This window comes from Lepidochelys olivacea (genome assembly GCF_965140295.1).
Source record: "Lepidochelys olivacea isolate rLepOli2 genome assembly, chromosome: 4".
NCBI classification, from domain to species: domain Eukaryota; kingdom Metazoa; phylum Chordata; order Testudines; family Cheloniidae; genus Lepidochelys; species Lepidochelys olivacea.
This window is the reverse complement of record NC_140414.1, coordinates 116,615,559-116,633,521: the sequence shown is the minus strand read 5'-3', so window position 1 is coordinate 116,633,521 and position 17,963 is coordinate 116,615,559. Positions and strand designations below refer to the sequence as shown.

The window sequence follows — 17,963 nt, the reverse complement described above, 5'->3', positions numbered from 1 at the left end:
GGTGATGGTGGTGTAAGTCTCCATTCTAACCCCAGTATTGCTGTTTTGCAGACTTAATCATTGAGTCACTACTCCAGCTTTTATAATTCATGTGACTACTGTGATGTTAACTAAATGTCTTTGTTTCACTTTTTTGCCGTAAGAGGCATATCGTGCTACCTTTTTCAGATAGTCCTCAAATAGTCCCAAGAAAATCAACTCCCTGTGGAGTAAGGCACTACTCAGTGTGAGAGGTAGGGCTGACCCTAAAACTATTGCCTGAAAGGAAGTTGCACTGGATATTTGTTTTGTAGTAGCAAAACTTTATTTTGAACTAGATTTTACATTCACTGAACAGTGAGATTGCATTTTCCCCCTTAGTGCATTATACATAGGTGAGATGACACTTCAGTGCTGGCAACTCTCTTTTTGTAAAGTAAAAAGCAATACAGTTTCAGACCCCAGAACTGTGTATTTTGGAAACTTTACTTCTGGGGTCTTTCTCTCTTTCTCTCTCTATTTTAGAGTTTAAGTGGCTATATAAACACTCATTTGGCTAGCAGTCTGGTAAATGTCAGTGTTCAAAGAGGTAGTATTTCCATGCATCTGTTGTAGGTAGCACAAAAGTAATGAGCTCAGGTATGGAATATGTTGCTGAACAGGCTTGAAGGAAAAAAGTTATTCCTTCTTCATCAGGGATGTGGCAAATCCTTCTCCTAGCTAATCTTACATAGTTTAAGGGCAACACTTAGCACATTCCTTATCTTGGAGCAGGGAGGAGACCAGGAAGCCTGGGGTGCTAATCACTTAGCAAAGGAATGTAAATTCCATCTTACAAGAATTGTAGGAATTATACTATGACAAGTTTCAGAGTAGCAGCCCTGTTAGTCTGTATCCGCAAAAAGAAAAGGAGTACTTGTGGCACCTTAGACTAACAAATTTATTTGAGCATAAGCTTTTGTGACCCTCAGCTCACTTCATCAGATGCATCAAATAAATTTGTTAGTCTCTAAGGTGCCACAAGTACTCCTTTTCTTTTTGAGGAATTATACTGAGGCACCTGTATTTGTGGGTTTTTAAAATTACTACTAGAATTATCCTATGTTAAGATTTTTGGAGTTGCTTTAGCAATACTTTCAGTATCTACAGTATTCCTAATAATGGAATATTAAATAGTGGCCAAAGCATTTAAATACCTTTTAAACATTTTATTATAATAGGTTTTTAAATTCAGATTAATATAATTTTTACTTCAGAATAATACAAAATGCTGTTACAGTAAAATCATCTCTTTGGAAATGTTATGAACTGTTAATGTAAATTTTCAATGTTACTGTTAGCTGTACATTTTATTCATCTCAGAGTCTCGTTTCTCATGGGACTCTTTTTATAGGTCTAGAAGTCAAATTGCAGTGAGAAGTTCTGTTTGCTCTTTGCAGACCTTTTTACAAATTCCAAGTCAGGAAGGCTGTTTATTTTTCCCACATCTGTTTTGTGCTCATCTTTTGTGGCAGTGTTTGCTGGATGCTCTCCTTTTTTTTAATTCCTCTGAAATGGGTAGTTTGCACTGTTGCAACATTTTAAAATCATCTCTGGCTCTTCAAAAACATATTGTTTAGTTTTGTTTAAAACTTGTACATTACTCCAAAATATTGCTTATTTAAGTGAGTTCTAGGCACAGAACTTAAAATTCCTGGAGAACTTTGCTGCAAAGAAGTATTAGTTGTACTTTGTATAGCTGACACTTAAATCTGTTCAATATGTACTGCTTTAATGTTTCTACTCAGAATATTTACTCGGCAAAAAATAAGGCTGTTTGCATGCTTTTCAGGACAACAATGTAGAAACATTACAGTGCAATTCCCTATTTAAGATTAAAAAATTTCCACTGTATCCTTCTCCATATTTTTATCTGCAATTCCTATTTAGATTTTTTTTCCCCCAAAACCAGTGCATGGGGACTTGCCTGAATGACTCTTATTCAGGCCAGTGACTCATAACATTACATTCCCTCACACCATTGGGAAGAAACTTTTTCCTACAGGTAGATTTCTCCACCCCCCCCTTACCCCCTCCCCCCATTAGGGGGATTTCTTCTACCATCCTTTGCAACATCTGCTGCTAGCCACTGTTGAAGGGTTATCTGCAGCACTTGGGCAAGCATGCATGCAAAAGTAAAGGTGTGTGTGTTGTATGCAAAAGTATCCTGGGGACTCAGGCTTACAACTTTATTCTTCCGAGGACTTTAAGGTTGTCTCCAAATGCTGTCATCCTCTCCTCTCCTCTCTCTGAAAATCTGTCCTGATCTAGATAAACCCCATGTGCATCTCAATCACCTGGCATGTATTGTATTTGTAGCTTGCTTTCCTCTGCTTCCCTGACTCACTTCTTCCCGCCCTCCCCACCCCCTGCATCCACCACCCATAATGCTGCTGTCCTTGCCTGATATTTGATCATAGTACACCATTTTTTTGAGTTGGGGCTCTAGCCTGAGCCTGAATGTCTACACCACAATTAAATAACCTCATAACCCAAGCCCAAGTAAACTGATGCAGGCCAGTCACAGGTGTTTAATTGCAGCATAGACATATCCTTAAGGTACATTTCCACTGCAAAATAAATAAAACCAGCAGCAGCTAGTCTTGGAGCCTAGGCCAACTGACTTGGTCTTGTGCTATGGAGCTAAAACTAGCTGTGTAGAAGTTCCCGATTGGGCTAAAGCCCAGGCTCTTGAGACCCACCCTCATCACCAGATTTCATAGCCCAGGCTCCAACCCAAGCTGGAACATCTGTGTTGCTATTTTTATCCCTGCAGCGCAAACAGTTGACCCAGACTGAGACTTTTTGGTGTGTGTAAAATGGAGCCATACCCATGGATAACCTTATACGAAGAAAGCATAGGCCCTGGTATTCAAAGTAGAATTGATTATGTGGGCCTGATTCTTCATTAACTTGCATCTGATTCTATTTGCACCTGTATAAAACACTTCTAATGGAAATTCTGCATTTAAACTGGTGGCAGCGTTACACAGACTTGGCACATGCTCTGCATCATTTTAAAAAAACAACCAAAAAAATATAGAAAGTGTAAGGTAGTGGAGAATTCGGCCCATGACGTTAAAGGGAAGCTGTACCACTCTTCCTCAGCCCAGCAGTCTGAAATGCAAATCTGAAAACTTTCCAGAATAGCATTTTTGACTACCTACTGTATTAGTAAGCAAGTGAGGTTTGTAACAGTGGCTGTTTGAAAGTCTAGGATATAACAGTAAACTTGTTTCCATCCTGTTTTAATATGGATTGAATAATCAGAATAAACATTTGACAAAACGGATGGATTTTTTGGTTTGCTAAACTAGTATTAAAGCAGTCTGGAACCTAGTTAGTAGTCATTTGCAACAGTGGCTAAAATGAATCCAACAAACGTCTTTCTTCAACGCCACTAGTAGGTGAGGTGTGCCAATTTTAACTTGAGGATTAGGTCCTGTGTTTTCAAGTCGTTACCCTTAATTGGAAGCAACTGCAGGATCATGCTTGTAACTTTCAAATGCTTTTAAATTTATTCGTGGCGAATAGTGTTGACCTTCAGATTTTAAGAACTGAATACTGGTCAAACTATTAGATGTAAGGAAAAAATTGTGAATAGATACATAACCCAGCTAATTGTGAGGATAACCACAGAGCAGATCCAAGGAAATCCTTCCAGGACTCTCTGCAATGAATAATCTCGGATATTTCCTGTGGGCCAGGTAAATGCCTGTTTGGAAGCATGCAACCTGCTGACACATCGGTTGTTTGATTAGGAGCAATTTCAGCCATGGATCTCTTGACTTGGAAGTCCTTTCAGAGGGAGATTTGCACACCACATGCTTGTCAGGGATGCTGGTCAGTTTGTGGTGCAGTTGAATCATTAACAGTATAAGATGCTGCCATTTGGGGTCTTCGTAAAACAGAGTTGTTTGCCATGACGGGCAATAGCAAATGCTACAACTTTTTTTCAAGAGGAGGTTTGAATCCCAGGTAATTACCAGTTGCCTTCCTCCTGCAGTGGAATAGAGGCATGCTTGTACACCATTCTCCTAGTTCCCCTGATTCCCAGGATGCTTTCCAAGTTCAAAAGAGAAGGCCGTGATCATTCTGGTGACTCCATTTTGGCCTCTGCCTGACAGATCAATCTTCAGCTGCTGATCTAACTCCTAGACCATCCAGATGTGATTTCAGCCTCTGGATAGCCACATACTTCATCCAGACCCAGCGGCGCCACACCTTAGTGTGGCTGTTCAATGAGCCTGACTGACTGCTCCCTGCAGGTCCAGGAAATCCTGGTACGACGCAGGAAATGATCTACCAGAAAAACACAATGTGGACAACCCAAAAAGCCTTGGACCTACCTAGTCCAGGCCTCTACGAAAGATCCTCTAACTTTATCTAAAACAGGTTGGCCTTTCACTTTCTAATATTCACCTAATACCCCAGCTTGTCACTCACCTGTGCAGTTGTGCTCTGCCTTCTCTCACACCTGAGTTGTGAAGTCCCTTAGAGAACTACTACACCAGGCCTGCCAGAGAACCCACTCCTAGTTGAACCTCAATATAGGCCTCCTGAGACTCGTGGAATCTCCATTTGAGCCCCTGACTGCTTCTTGCCCCATCTCTGTCTTCCTAGTTGCTATCATTTCAGTCAAAGTGACTGAGCTTCCGGCTCTGACTAAATCTCCCTATAGAGTATTCCATAGGGACAGGGTGATGCTAGGACATAACCTGAAATTCCACCCTAAGGTGGTCACAAAACTTAAAGCGGATGATTCAGCTGATCTGTCTTCTCAAAACCACATTTGGCACTGAGAAAAGAAATTACACACATTAGATGTACCCAGGATTCTGTTTTATTATATTGACAGGAATAAAACATTCAGACTGTTGCCCATATATTTTGAGCTATAGTTGGGTGTTCTAAAGGTCAATCTTTGAGATGAGAAATGCCATCAAAATGGATTACATGGTACGTCTCCTCTGTTACCAGTTTGCTGGTGTGAATCTCTCACCAAATATCCACCAGAGCACAAGCAGCTTCCTCCACTTGCTTCTGAAAAGTGCCAAATATTATAAATCTGTAAGGCAGCAGTGTTCAGTTAACCCACTGATGTATGTTAAATGTTGTCTTGAACTTAGCTGTGAAGTCAGATGCCAAATTTGGAAGAGTAGTCCTACAATCACTGTTCAACTAATACACCTGATACTCCTCATTTCCACTATCCTCAGGGGATACTGCAGTGGAATCCACACTTGACACATACTTGACAAAGAGAATGGTTAATTACCCTTCAGTAACTGTGGTTCTTCTGAGATGTCTTAATCAGTGTCCAACCCGTGTCCTACCTTCCATCCCCATTTTTCAGTCCTCCGCTACCATGAGCTTTGAATTGCAAACAAACTGAGGAAGGGTCGCGGCCACTCTTCCATTTATACCCTTGCACAGGAGCACAAGGAGGTACAGGATAAGTGTGCAGCTCTGATGGTCACTGCTATTAAGCAAACAAAACAAACCGATCTTACATGTATGAAGCACAGGCACACCTACAGTGGGATCCACACTAACATCTGGAAGAACCACACTTTAAATTTAAACTTTCAGAGTCAGATTCCCTTGGGTACTTGTGGCTGTTTTGTTTTGCTCTGCAGGAGCACAAACCAGTTGGAATGTACTAGCTAGTTAAGCAATATTTCTTGCTGTTTGTAGTGTCAGAGCAGCACAAAGTAGATGAAGTGTACATTCCAAATTCCCCTCTCCATCCTCTTTGCCATATTCCTGTGCTTTCCCCTGAGTCCTCAGTTTCACTTTATGCCTTTCCTTTTGAGTACCTCTGAGGGCCAGGTAGTCTACTCTAACAGACATATTTAGCATTAAGGGTAACTTTTTGCTGATCTTCATAATTGAAAGATTCTCTTTCAGTGGAGGCTAGCTCACAATTATCTCCTTTAGCAAAACTCTCAAAGAATTGCTCTCTGAAAATGTCCACCATAGCTTATTGATAAGGGCAACCTGTGGCCTCAATATAAAGATCAACACTGCTGCCTCCTGTTTCCAGTGGGAGTGAGGCCAAATGGCCATCAAGGAAGATACTAGCACCCTCACTGTCAGGAGGCAGAAAGGAGCACAGTAAGGAGCTGAGGAGAAGAGGTGGTTACCATATTTGCTAAGAACAACTTCTTGTAAAAAACAGACCACAATAGGATGTGGCAGCCATTTTGAAAGTGGTTAATTATTTGCATTGCTTTTCAGGAACATTATTCTTCACCAGAGGCTGAAGAATAATGGATAAAAGAGGACTTTGTTTTTGAAAAAGGATATCTATTGCACTATATCTACTCAAGATCCACCTCTGTACTGGTTTGTATAGCTAGAGAATGCCTGGGTTAAGAATTCAGGACAAAGGATTGACAGAGTACTAAATTTCTTACAAGATCCTTTTAAAAAAAATCTGTAAAGCTAATATAAATTCTCAATTTGCTGCTCAAATAGGAAATGCTGTAATTATTGGGAAGACACTATTCTTGTTTTAAGTGTGACATTCAACTCAATCTTAACTATGGATCCATGGCCAGTGTCTCTGTTATATATTGGTATACTTAACAAATTTATCACTCTTATCCTCCCTTTGCCTTATTATCTTTCTCAATAATTAGTGGCCACTCTTCTTAATGTCCAAAAAATTTGAATTGTCAGATCTGTGTAGCACCATTTGTGTCATTTACTTTGTCTATAAAGTACCTCACATATTTTTGAATGCTGTGTGAACTATAAACGCTATTAGCAAGGCTTAAATGCTGAATGTTTGTAAAATGCTTGGAGATCCTTTTATGGAAAACACTGTAAAAGTATAAAGGGTTTTTGTGTTCATTACTTTTAAAATGATATTTGTTGTAAATGTCAGCCTTGTATACTCAAGATCATCACTGGCATGTTGTCTTATTTGCAGTGTCGTAGCCGTGTCAGTGGAGAGGCAAGGAAGAGAGCTTTCTACAGACCTATTCTGGTCTGGTCTGAAGCAGAGCTCTGTGGCACTTGAAAGCTTGTCTCTCACCAACAGAAGATTGTCCAGTAAAAGATATTGCCTCACCCACCTTGTCTGTTTCATCAGACTGATAAACTTTTTTTACAGTAGAAGCCTTGTCATAATATTAATCAATATTATGGCACTGTAAAAACTGGATCTTATTTCTATACTAGTATTGCTATACCTACATTCTAAGTCAGAAATGGAGAAACTGATTCATTATATATATTCTATAATGACCCCAAAATGTGTGACGTGCTTTAAAGAAATGCAAGACTAGAAAACTCTGCCCTGAATAGCTTACAGTCCTAGAAGCTTGATCCTACAAGCACTTGAACGCGTGTGTTGTTCTTACTAATGCAAGTTGTTCCATTGATTTTTTTATCTATAAATATGGGTTTGCAGGATTAATTCTACAACTTTAAAAAAAACTTCTCTGTTTTTATTTAACCACAGGCCAAACTTCTGTTTGTGCTTCTATTCCCCCGTTATTGCTGCTTGACTTAATACTGAACTGCCACTTTTTAAATAGTTTTATTTTTAACACTTGGCTGTTATGTTTTAATACATTCCTGTTTTCTTTCTATACTCTTCAGGAAGAGTTACGTTTTGTTAACCCTTTCCAATTACAGTATCCCTTCTGTTATGAACTTCATTTTAAAAAAATGAGAGGCACAACTAAAACCACATTTATTTGAAGTTGAAGTGTCAGCTATCCTTTTTTTATGCTTCTGTGCTTATTGTTTTTTGTGAGAATTAAAAGCAGAAGTGCTGAAATACCATGTATGAACCTATTTTGGTAATTCAATACAAAACCTGACTCTGCTTTCCTTGTAAACATATATAGAAGTCAGTGGGAAATTTGGATCACATGAATTGTAGGATCAGAGCTCCTATTTCATAGATCAAGAGTTGTGATGGGTCAGAACTCTTTGCGTTTCTTTCCCCAAATTGAATTTCCACACTTCACTTATCGCTGTGCTAAATTCTGCCCTTCCCACTTTCTCAACGTCGTCCTTCCAAATTCTCCCCAATGTCTTCTGAATGATGCCACGTGAATGTGAAATGTTTTTTAGCCTGTAAAAGTTTGACTGACTTCTCATGCTTGGTTGACTGGAAATAGCTTTGTTTTTAACTTCAGAATTAAGTATCTAGAACTGAACCAAAACTACTGCTTTGGCACTGTTTGTTTCAAAACCAGTTTTATTCAGCAAATTTGCACTTAGGCACTTTGGTCCTGGAAACACTTTTGCATATGCATAACTTTACTTGCATGAGTAGTTCCATTGAACTTGATGGAACTATTTGCTGAGTGCTACTTCAGCAAGTAGTTCCATCAAGTTCAATGGGACTACTCATGGGAGTAGTTGTCCACATGCATTCTTTACAGGATTGGAGCCTTAAACTGTGTTTGGAGCATACACAGTAAGTGAATTAAAGTATGCTGACAAATTTGAAAGGGTTCAGGAAGGAGCAACAAGAATGATTGTCTGGAAAAACCTGTATTACAGTGAGAACTGAAGGTGAATTTAGTTAATTCAAGAAGATTTAGATGTACCTTACAGCAGTCATAACTTCCTAAAGATTTAGAATCTTCTTTTGTGCAAGCACCACTCAACATCTTTTTCAGTCTACTGGTGTCTAGTGACTTACATAATCTTAATGCTAATACCATAAAACAGAGCCTCAGCTAACACCATGCAGGTGTGCAAGTGTAACCTGGGATGAATAAATTGTGAGTCTTTGTAAATTGCAATATAAGGACTAATGCTTGCGAACAAATAGGCTTACCAGTTTGTGTGTCTGGCTTTGCCTATGGCTTTTTTCTTAAATTGTCTTGGACTTCATATATGAATTATTTGACTACCTGATTTGAGGGCTGCTATTGCTCTGTAATCACAAAAATTATCTTAATTGTGAATCTAAATATATATAGTATAGTAAATCTCTCATTTATTTATTTATTTATATATATAATGTCATGGTTAAGTTGTAGTTGGCAGTGGATTACCTCCGGCCGTACTACTCTGGGTTTTTAACTTGTCATTTTATAGACTAAGCTGGGTTGATGTTAGTAGCTGAGTGAGACCTCATATGAAGAGATCTCTTCCAGATTCCAGCTACTGTTTTTCCTCCTATATAGTACATGGTGGTTCTTCAGGTCCCTCCACCATGCCAAATGTTCCCATTTACTTTCATAGTCTTATAAGAAACACAATTGTATTCAAAACTATTTAGTGCAAAGTGTAAGTTGATTTTAATTACATGGACGTCAAGAAAGTAAGGTTTCCATGGCAGCCTTATCTCTGCTCCTTTGCCAAGTTGCATTGTGTGGATCTTTAATTACATAACTTGTATGCAGTGATGCATACGTGTGCAATGTATATAATGTGCATTTGGATAATCTTGTTGGCCACAACATGTTTGTATCAACTGCTCCACACTATAGAGATGGCGGAAAAACAGTACCTTTCTGTACTGATTTTTGTTCATATGGTATAGAGTCCCAACTTGGTGATTAAGCTAGACTCCTTAAATTGAAAATAGTCTTTCATAAAATGAAAGGCAAGGTACCATGGGCTGATTACATTTTCTGGTAAAAGTTGAGTAAAAGTTACTTCTGGACCATGTCTCCACTAGTGGACCAAGATTTACATACCTCTTCTGTGCTTTGTTTTCAGTTTGTTATAGCATAGGCATGTTGGTACAAAACATTTGCATTTGATTGCTGTTGCCTTAGTTATAACCTAACTTTTTATTTTTTCTCTCAAAAGGCGTCTAAACAGAAATAATCTTCAGTTGCTTTCTGAGTTGCTGTTTCTGGGGACTCCAAAACTATACAGGCTGTAAGTAGTCAAAATGCATTATTAATTTTGGAAACCTTGCAAGTCCTACATAATGTAGTTTACTTTTATATTTTTATCTATGAGTGGTGGGTGTGTATAGGTGGTATCTTATCTGTCCTTTTCTGAAGTGTGCTGCTTTTTTTACCTTGTCAAGAACAATGTAAGTTATTTCAATTTATTATTTTCTTTGATTACTCTCAGTTGTCAACTGCAGTGTGTGTTTTCATTTTCTATCTCTGATACACAAACTCTGATCTGTCTTTCTCTCTCTCTCTCACACACCCCCCCTTCTAAAAATTTAAATGAGCTTTTGGTGGAAGAATAGGCTGGCTTTTTCCCTAATTTTTTCTTTTTTTTGTCTTTCAACAAAGCACAAAAAAGCCAAAAGTAATGGCTTTAGAATTGTTGGCCCGGTGATATTACACAAAGGCTGTTCATAATTTTTGTTTCTGGAATATTGTTCTGTATTTATATAAGGCATGTCTTGGACTAAAAACCAGTCCTTTTACTACAGTATATCTGTGTTGCCATCTTACATACCTGTTGCTACACTGGTAACCTACTGTTCTGACAGATTACTAAAATGAAAAGTACAAAATGGTAACCTTTTTAGTTACACTGCACTTTATAAAGCTGCTATTAGTGTTGCTTTTGATTCTATTGTATGGTTATTAATTTAAATTGGAATGTTTCAGCCAATGATGTTCTGGAATCTAGTTTTTCTTTACAATATGAATGTCAAGTAGACTTAAGTTATTTATCTAACACAAAGCAGTCTCTACTGATATATTTTAATAAAATTTCAAGGTAACTTTAATTGCTTTAATCATAGTAGGTAGGACAGAAGAGAACACAGCATGACACTTTAACAGCAAGCTCTGAAAACACAGCACATAATTTGAAGCTTGTTTCAAAGACACATTTTTGATATTTCATTGTAGGCTTCGCATAAGACTGTTCTGCTGGAATTGTTATAGGTTAAATGGACAAAATAGTTTGACAAACTAACATATTCAATTCCTCAGTAAGCAATCAGTAGTCAGGAGGATATATTTTCCTGATTATTCCCTTGTGTGGTTGGAAAATGAGGGAAGATAGGATAGCTATCTGATCAAATTCACTCCAGTTCACAATATTCTTGAAGTTGTTCAGGTAAATTTTCATAATGAAGGTTTCACTTTTGGAAGTTGACTTCTGTTCTAATTTCCTTAAATGATTCATTTGGCTTCCTTTCTAATATGAAATAAGAGTCTTAAAATGGCTAAATTGTACCACATGCATATTATCATATACTTGTCTACTATCTGCCTTTGCTTTTGATGTAAGTTTTTGAATCAAAAGCTTTTTCTGTAAATAAAACACTTGGATTACTAGACAGCAGTATGCTAAGGGGTTCTGCTCTGGCAAATTCCTTCCTTTATCTAACAAAATTAAGTACACACCTCTCAAATATTACAGTATGTGTGCAGTATATATTACAAGTTAGTAATTCAACCATTTTAAAAAAAAATCCCGAGCAAACATGGAAACATTAAACCTGAAATTTTGTACTTCCATATCAGGAAGGGTAAGAGGTAAGGATGTTCTATTTTATTCCACTTTTAGGTTAGTGTTTGTTCAATCTTATTCCATTTAAAATAGCAATGAGATAATTTACAGATTAAAATGGATGTACATTTTAAGGTATACTCAAATTTGAATAAACTTGATAGAATAAGTTTAAAAAATATATATTGGATATAGGATACACATAGTTAAATCTGGTGGAAAGTAAGAGATGGTTGGCTTAACAGTATTAAATTTCTTCTGCCGCAGGGTTATTGTTGATCAGACCATGAAAGTGAATGTCTGGTTATAACATATGCATGTTTTAAAAATACACTAACTGTACTGAAATATATAGTTTAGCTGTATGCTTAATTAAGTCAGAACAGCAAAAGTAGGCATTTGTTTGGGAATGATGTATGTTGGTGGTTCATGATCAGGAGGCTTTGGATTTTATATAGCTTGTCCACCATGCCAGGAATGAGTTGTGTATATTTTTTTTGTTTTGTTCTTGTTTAAACTTCGTGTGTATATGTAGGAACTCTTTCATAAATTTATACATACAGAGCTATAGTCTCTTTGAAAAAAGGAGAATCAAAGTTGTCTATGGACACTCGTATACCAAAAAGTGTTACATATTTAATTTTCCCAATTTTTTTTAAAAAAAGCCTTAACATGCTAGTGTGTGTACTGTGTTTCTCAGTATGCTGTTCAGCTTCTTGAATGATAATTACCATTTGGCCCTTGGCTGTAAATGAGATGCCAGGTGAAGAAGCACATATGCTTGTTGTGTAGCCTAAATGCCATATAAAAGAGCGAGGGTACACTGTATATGAATTATGATTAGACATGGTTGGTTGCCGCCAGCGGCCGGTTATGCTTTCCCTTTGCTGTCTGCTCCAATTTCTCTTTGGACGGGTTGAGAGAGCACTGCATGTTCAGGTCAAGATGTTTGCTCAGAAATATAGTACAGTTGCAGCTGTGTTTGTTGGAGTAGGAGACTAGTTTAAATAGCATTACCATTTATCCAGTCCATTAACAGAACTCTGTAAAATAATACCAACTCTGCATAAACTACAGGACAGTGTAATAAAATTACAAGCACTTGTTGACAGACGGGAAGTGTAAGTAAAAGAAAGTGATAGGTTGAGAATTTAAAAGAGACAGTACATAATTTTGTCTGCCTGAATATTCTCTATTTTGGAAATCTAGTTTGTATTTTTCAGATAGTTAATGCTGCAGGAAAATAATCTTACAAGAAAACTCCTAAAGCTAGGAAATATTTTACTTTACAGTATGGCTTAAACTATTTTAACCTATTTAGAATTGAACTGGAAAGATGGTTTGGCATAAAAATTCCATTTGGGCCCTACTAATGGTTTTTTTAAAGATAATTATAAAACCTTGTGGGTATATTGAGAATAATTTTGTATAATTTCTTAGTTACTTGATTTTTCAAGAAGAGCTTGAATTCTTTTCTTGTAGAATAAGGATTTTGACAAAATAGTGGTGTATAGATACCATTAGTGTGGGGCCTGTTGGATAATATTTAAACTTTTTTGTATGAAGCCATTGTTCAAAAAGCATTTTTCATCGCAAGAACAGCCTGCATTGTTTAACAACCCATATGACTACTGACACTGACTTGTCTAGCGTCAGCAATAGTATCTTTAAAATAAAGAACTATTACGGACTAGTGGGTTTATCTGAGGCAAATAGTATTTGACTACTTAATTTGGCTTGTTAGATCACAGTTCATTGCATTGCCATTTGCTGCAGGATACCAAGAGCCATGTCCCAAGCTCTTTGAGAGTTTGGCTGTAAAAGATACCTTTTTAGGTGGTAGCATGAACGTGATACAGACTTCTGTGCACAAAACCTGTACATTTTGATTTCAACAATTTAGAAGTTGGGATGAGGGAGTGCCTCATGCTTGAGCTGACATTTCAGAAATATTTGTTGAGTCATTATAGCTCAATTTAAACAACCTTTGGAGGGGATAGTTTAAGTTTAAACTTAATCTAGGTACCAAGACTTTTGGTCCACTATACACCTTTCATTTTTACCACTAGTATAGTTGAAAAGAAGTATATGTGGAAGAAGACATTTCACATATTTAAAGGAAAAAGTCTTGGTGTAATCTGACTATAAGAAACACCTAGTTTAGTGATGTCCGCTTAGTGGTTTAAAATCCTTGTAGCTAAGCATAAAAGCAGAAAACTGCATGGGGAGCCCTTGCAAAAAATTCCTCCTCCTGAATTAATTTCTGCCAGCTATGATTAAAGTGTATGGTACTAGATGTGTCAGACACCATAGTTCTCTGCTTCATTTTACTCTTGGCCTCCTTGGCCCCTGCCACAATAAATCCAACAATGTTATGCAGGAATTGCAGGTTACAGTTGCTACGGTTACCGTTGTCTGGTCAGATCGACATCATTACTCATCTAGCGAGCTGCCATGATAGCTACCGCTGATTTCCTTTGCTGGGAACACCGAAGATGTTTGACGCAAAGAGGATGAAAGTTCTTCAGATTGCTGTCATATCTCTTTGTAACTGCTCTGAGAGCACCTACTTTTAGCATCATTGAAGTTGGTACCTCTTTAGCTGTCACAAGTTAACATGCTTTGTTTTCTATTTTAAAAGTAGAACCAGTCAGAGGTGAGAATGAAAAAGATGGTGCTTTTAAGGGGCTTGAAGAAAAACTTCTAATTTTCAATGTTTTTTTTTAAGCTCTTCTGTTTCATTACCACTAGTATAATTGTATAGCGTACTTAAATGCACAGTTCTGCCTGTATCCTTCTAAATATTCAAAGCAAGGATTTATTAATAATTTGGTAGATAAAAGGTTTTATCTATAATATCTAATAATCCCTTTTGACAAAGCAAAGGGAATTCTGTCATGAAAACTCCTAGAGATGCCAAGCCTCCTTATACTAAAGCTTCTGACTACTTGTATTCCAAGTGGAAACAGGTGGTTTGGCGTTTAAAAATCCAATGTACAAAAAGAATGCATTCCCAATTGTAGTAGGAAATATTATTGAATGGTTCTCTTCTTTGAAGTAGCTTGTTAGATGAGTTGCTACTGAACAAAAGCAGTAATTGGCAGGTTTCAGCTGTTACGTATATGCTGTAATACTTTTAGTAAGGATTATACCTTTCAGTACAAATGTGGTGCACGTGCAACAATCCGTTTCAAAGAGGTATTGATATCCGAAAATGATACAATATTATAACCTTTACCTAGATGAAATCCAAGTTTAGTTTATGTTCTTCTAGTTGGCACAAGTGCTTTCTCAAGCATTAGTGAGATCACTTTAGTTTTTTATAGCTTGTTCCTATGCATTTAAGCAACTGAGAAATGCTAATAAATTCCTTCAAAATTTACTTCAATCTTCTTTTTTTGAAGGTAAATGGAAACAAATATTTATGCTTCCATAATGCTAATGTTGTTGTTTTTTAGCTTTTTAAACCTCAGATTTGGAAAGCTAGAATCTTGGGTTTTTTCTTCCTCTCTTCTCCCCCTCCATGTTTAAATCACTTCAAATATAAATACTTTTATTTATAAAAGTTAGATAAGAATTGGCACTAATAGTCCAATGATTTCAGTTTTTTAAATTATTCTAAACCACAGGGAAGACTAATTTTCTTCGCTAAATATTTATTTTGCAAAGCATTTGAAATAAACAACTAAAACTGATAAAACTGAAATTTTATACACATTTATGGTCATTTGTAGATAGGCAATCTTGTGATTTATTTTAAATGAATACTTTGTAAATTACAACATCTGCCTAGAGTAACAGTACAGTAAGAGGATTGTCTTCTTTTTCTGGCAGTGGAAGAACACAATTATCATAACTCTGTGCTAAATCAAGTCACTGACCATAGTATATTAAGGTCTTGTAATTAGAATGCGACCTAAAAATGAGTTGGGCTGACTAAGCTTGTAGGCCCACTGCTAACTAAAACTCACAAAGGTTATTTTTGTTGTAATACTGACCCACAGCTACCAAAATGAGCTTACTAATATCCACCTTGATGGGTATTGGAAATAGGCATATTTCAAGCAATAAAGACTATTAATGTACATAGCCAGTTTGTAGGGAATTCCATAATTGAAGTGTGCATTCTCCAAAATAGAATTACCTTGCCATGCAGTAGCAACTTAAGGTCAACTGTGTCAGCTTTTGATGCTTCTATTTTAGCACTTGTTTGTGGGATGAAAGAATCAGAAGGCAGCCTTTTATAAAAGATTGCCAAGACCAGTGTTGTTCCTCCACTGCCCACCCTATACTTCAGACTAGAAATGGGAAATAAATTGTCTTGTATGTATATTTCTTTTCTTGCCCCAATGCTTAGTTCAGCATGGAACTCTGATTCTAGTTCTGTAGGGCTTTGACGTTCAAGAATCAGTCACCCCTTAAAAAGCAGCAAACAAAGAGGACATTAGGGCCTGGTTGCAGGACTAAGTTCATGAGTAAGGGATTGCAGGACAGGACTCTTAAATTTCTAGGGATGTTGGAAGTACTACAAAAAGCTTGTTCAGTACATTCTTTCTTGAGTTTGCTCTAGTCTTTCAAAAGTGTGAAAGCAAGAAGCTTACCGGAGCACTTGGTACAAAACTGATATCTGTGTCCTAATGGGGAGAAAGTTATTCACACTGATGTGTATTTTTTGCCCCTCTGTTTATGGCAGGGTTGTGGGGGAACTTGAGTATATTGTGGGTGTACTTCAAAGGTTCATTCCGACTCCAGTAATATTCCCAATTTTAAGTATAGGGGTTAAAACAGAAAATGGTAATAGCTCTAAAATCAGAATGAACTTTTAAGTGTGCTCAGTGTAGTCCAAGATATCTTTATTAAAAAATAAAGTACAGCTCATTTTCAGAACATGAGCAATGGTTTTGCTTTACTTGTATATTGCATCCCTTTCTCTGCCCTTTGAGTGAATGTTCTTGTGTTTGTACAGCACCTAGCATAACATGGTTACTTACAAGAAATGATAGGTGAAAAAATATGGAACTAAATATTAAGAAATCAATTACTTCACAGCTGAACGTAGACTTGTGAAGTTAAAATGTTGGTCAATGCTTTTGCACTTTTCATCTTGAAGCAAATATTTTCTTTCACTTGTGAAATATAGTTTGCCCAACTGCCATGTTGGGTTCTCAGAATTTTAGCTTGAGGTAATTGGGGAAGTGACTTAAGTTGCTTTTTAAATTTACCCCTTACATTCTCTAGTTATAAAAACGTAAGTTTACATTTTTATGCATGTAATACTTCCTTTTGTAGTGGGATGAAACAGCAAGGTGGGTAGACTGTTGGGGCTGTAAACTAACCTCTGGTAATGGACAAATCCATTAAATCCTTATTATCTGAATGAGTAGTCTACATTTTCAGCAGACAAGCGTCTATAGGGACACTTATAAATGTTGATTTTCATTATGGCAGACATTCCAATACAGTTTATAGTCACGCTTTACCTTAATTTGAAAACCACATTAAAAAAAAAAAGCAAGCAAACAAAACTATGGCTTAAGGCTATTCTGTAACCTTAATTTGAAAACCATGTTTAAAAATGGCAAGCAAACAAAAATATGGCTTAAGGCCACTCTCCTGGTTTCAACATAAATGCTTCTGATATTTGAAATTTCTTTTAGTATTTGATATTAGCATTTAAATATGCCTATTGAAAAGATAAGTTACATTTAGATCTGCTTAGCAATTATTAGTCATAGCAAATTTTGTATTGCTTTATTTTAAATTGTACTAAATCAGTGGGGAGTTTTACTTAACTGTCCTAATTATCTTAGTCTACTAGAAAGACTGTGTGGGTGTGGTGGAAGTTGTGTGATGGGAAGGTTGCTGTCACAGCAGAATCTGAATATTGGCAGATTAAAAAAGAAAAGTAGTTGAATACAATTTAGAGCAGTGCATTGCAGTTCTTTTTGGGCCATCTCAGCTATAGACAATCTAATGGCAGATTCAGTCACTGGGTTGTTTCTGCAGGGTTACCTTGAAAGATTTACTAAACTATGTTATAGGAAACCTTTCAGGCAGCAGTTAAGTAGGAAACTGAATCTCAGTGAAGGAAGTAATGAAAAGTAAAAAGGCATGTCAGAGGAAATACCATTATTATATGGTACAGACCTGTGGTGTGAAATGTTTTATGAAGAGAACATCTGTAACTCTCAGCTTGCACTAGGTGGACATCGAAGTGTAGCCATGCCATCTTGATTAAAGTGAGAATAAAAGAGGAATAAATCAGGCCAGGGGGAAAATGAAAAAATATTTGAGCTTCACCCCATGATGGTAGGTTTCTTCTGCTGGTAGAAGATTAAAGCTCAAAGTAACTAACTGAATAGCTGAGAAAAGTCCAAAGAAAGCTTGATTGCTTCCCCTCCAACAGTTCCAATTGATTGAAAAAGGCCTAATTTAAAGTTCTGTTTGTTCTGTGTCTTAAACCATCAGAATTTCTTTTAGAACGGGGGGAATGCTCTGGAAGAAAAAGAATCCAAGGATAAAAAGTCATTGCAGGC

General features: G+C 36.9%; 1 protein-coding gene across 8 annotated transcripts in view; it reads left to right on the top strand.

The window, feature by feature from the left end:
• SLIT2 (slit guidance ligand 2) overlaps positions 1-17,963 on the top strand; it is a 423,995-nt gene that overhangs the window by 12,061 nt on the left and 393,971 nt on the right. For all 8 annotated transcript variants that reach the window (XM_084626161.1, XM_084626159.1, XM_084626160.1 and 5 more), the window contains exon 4: positions 9,808-9,879. In XM_084626161.1, the coding sequence (XP_084482287.1) occupies positions 9,808-9,879 (72 nt within the window). The remainder of the gene's footprint in view (positions 1-9,807; positions 9,880-17,963) is intronic.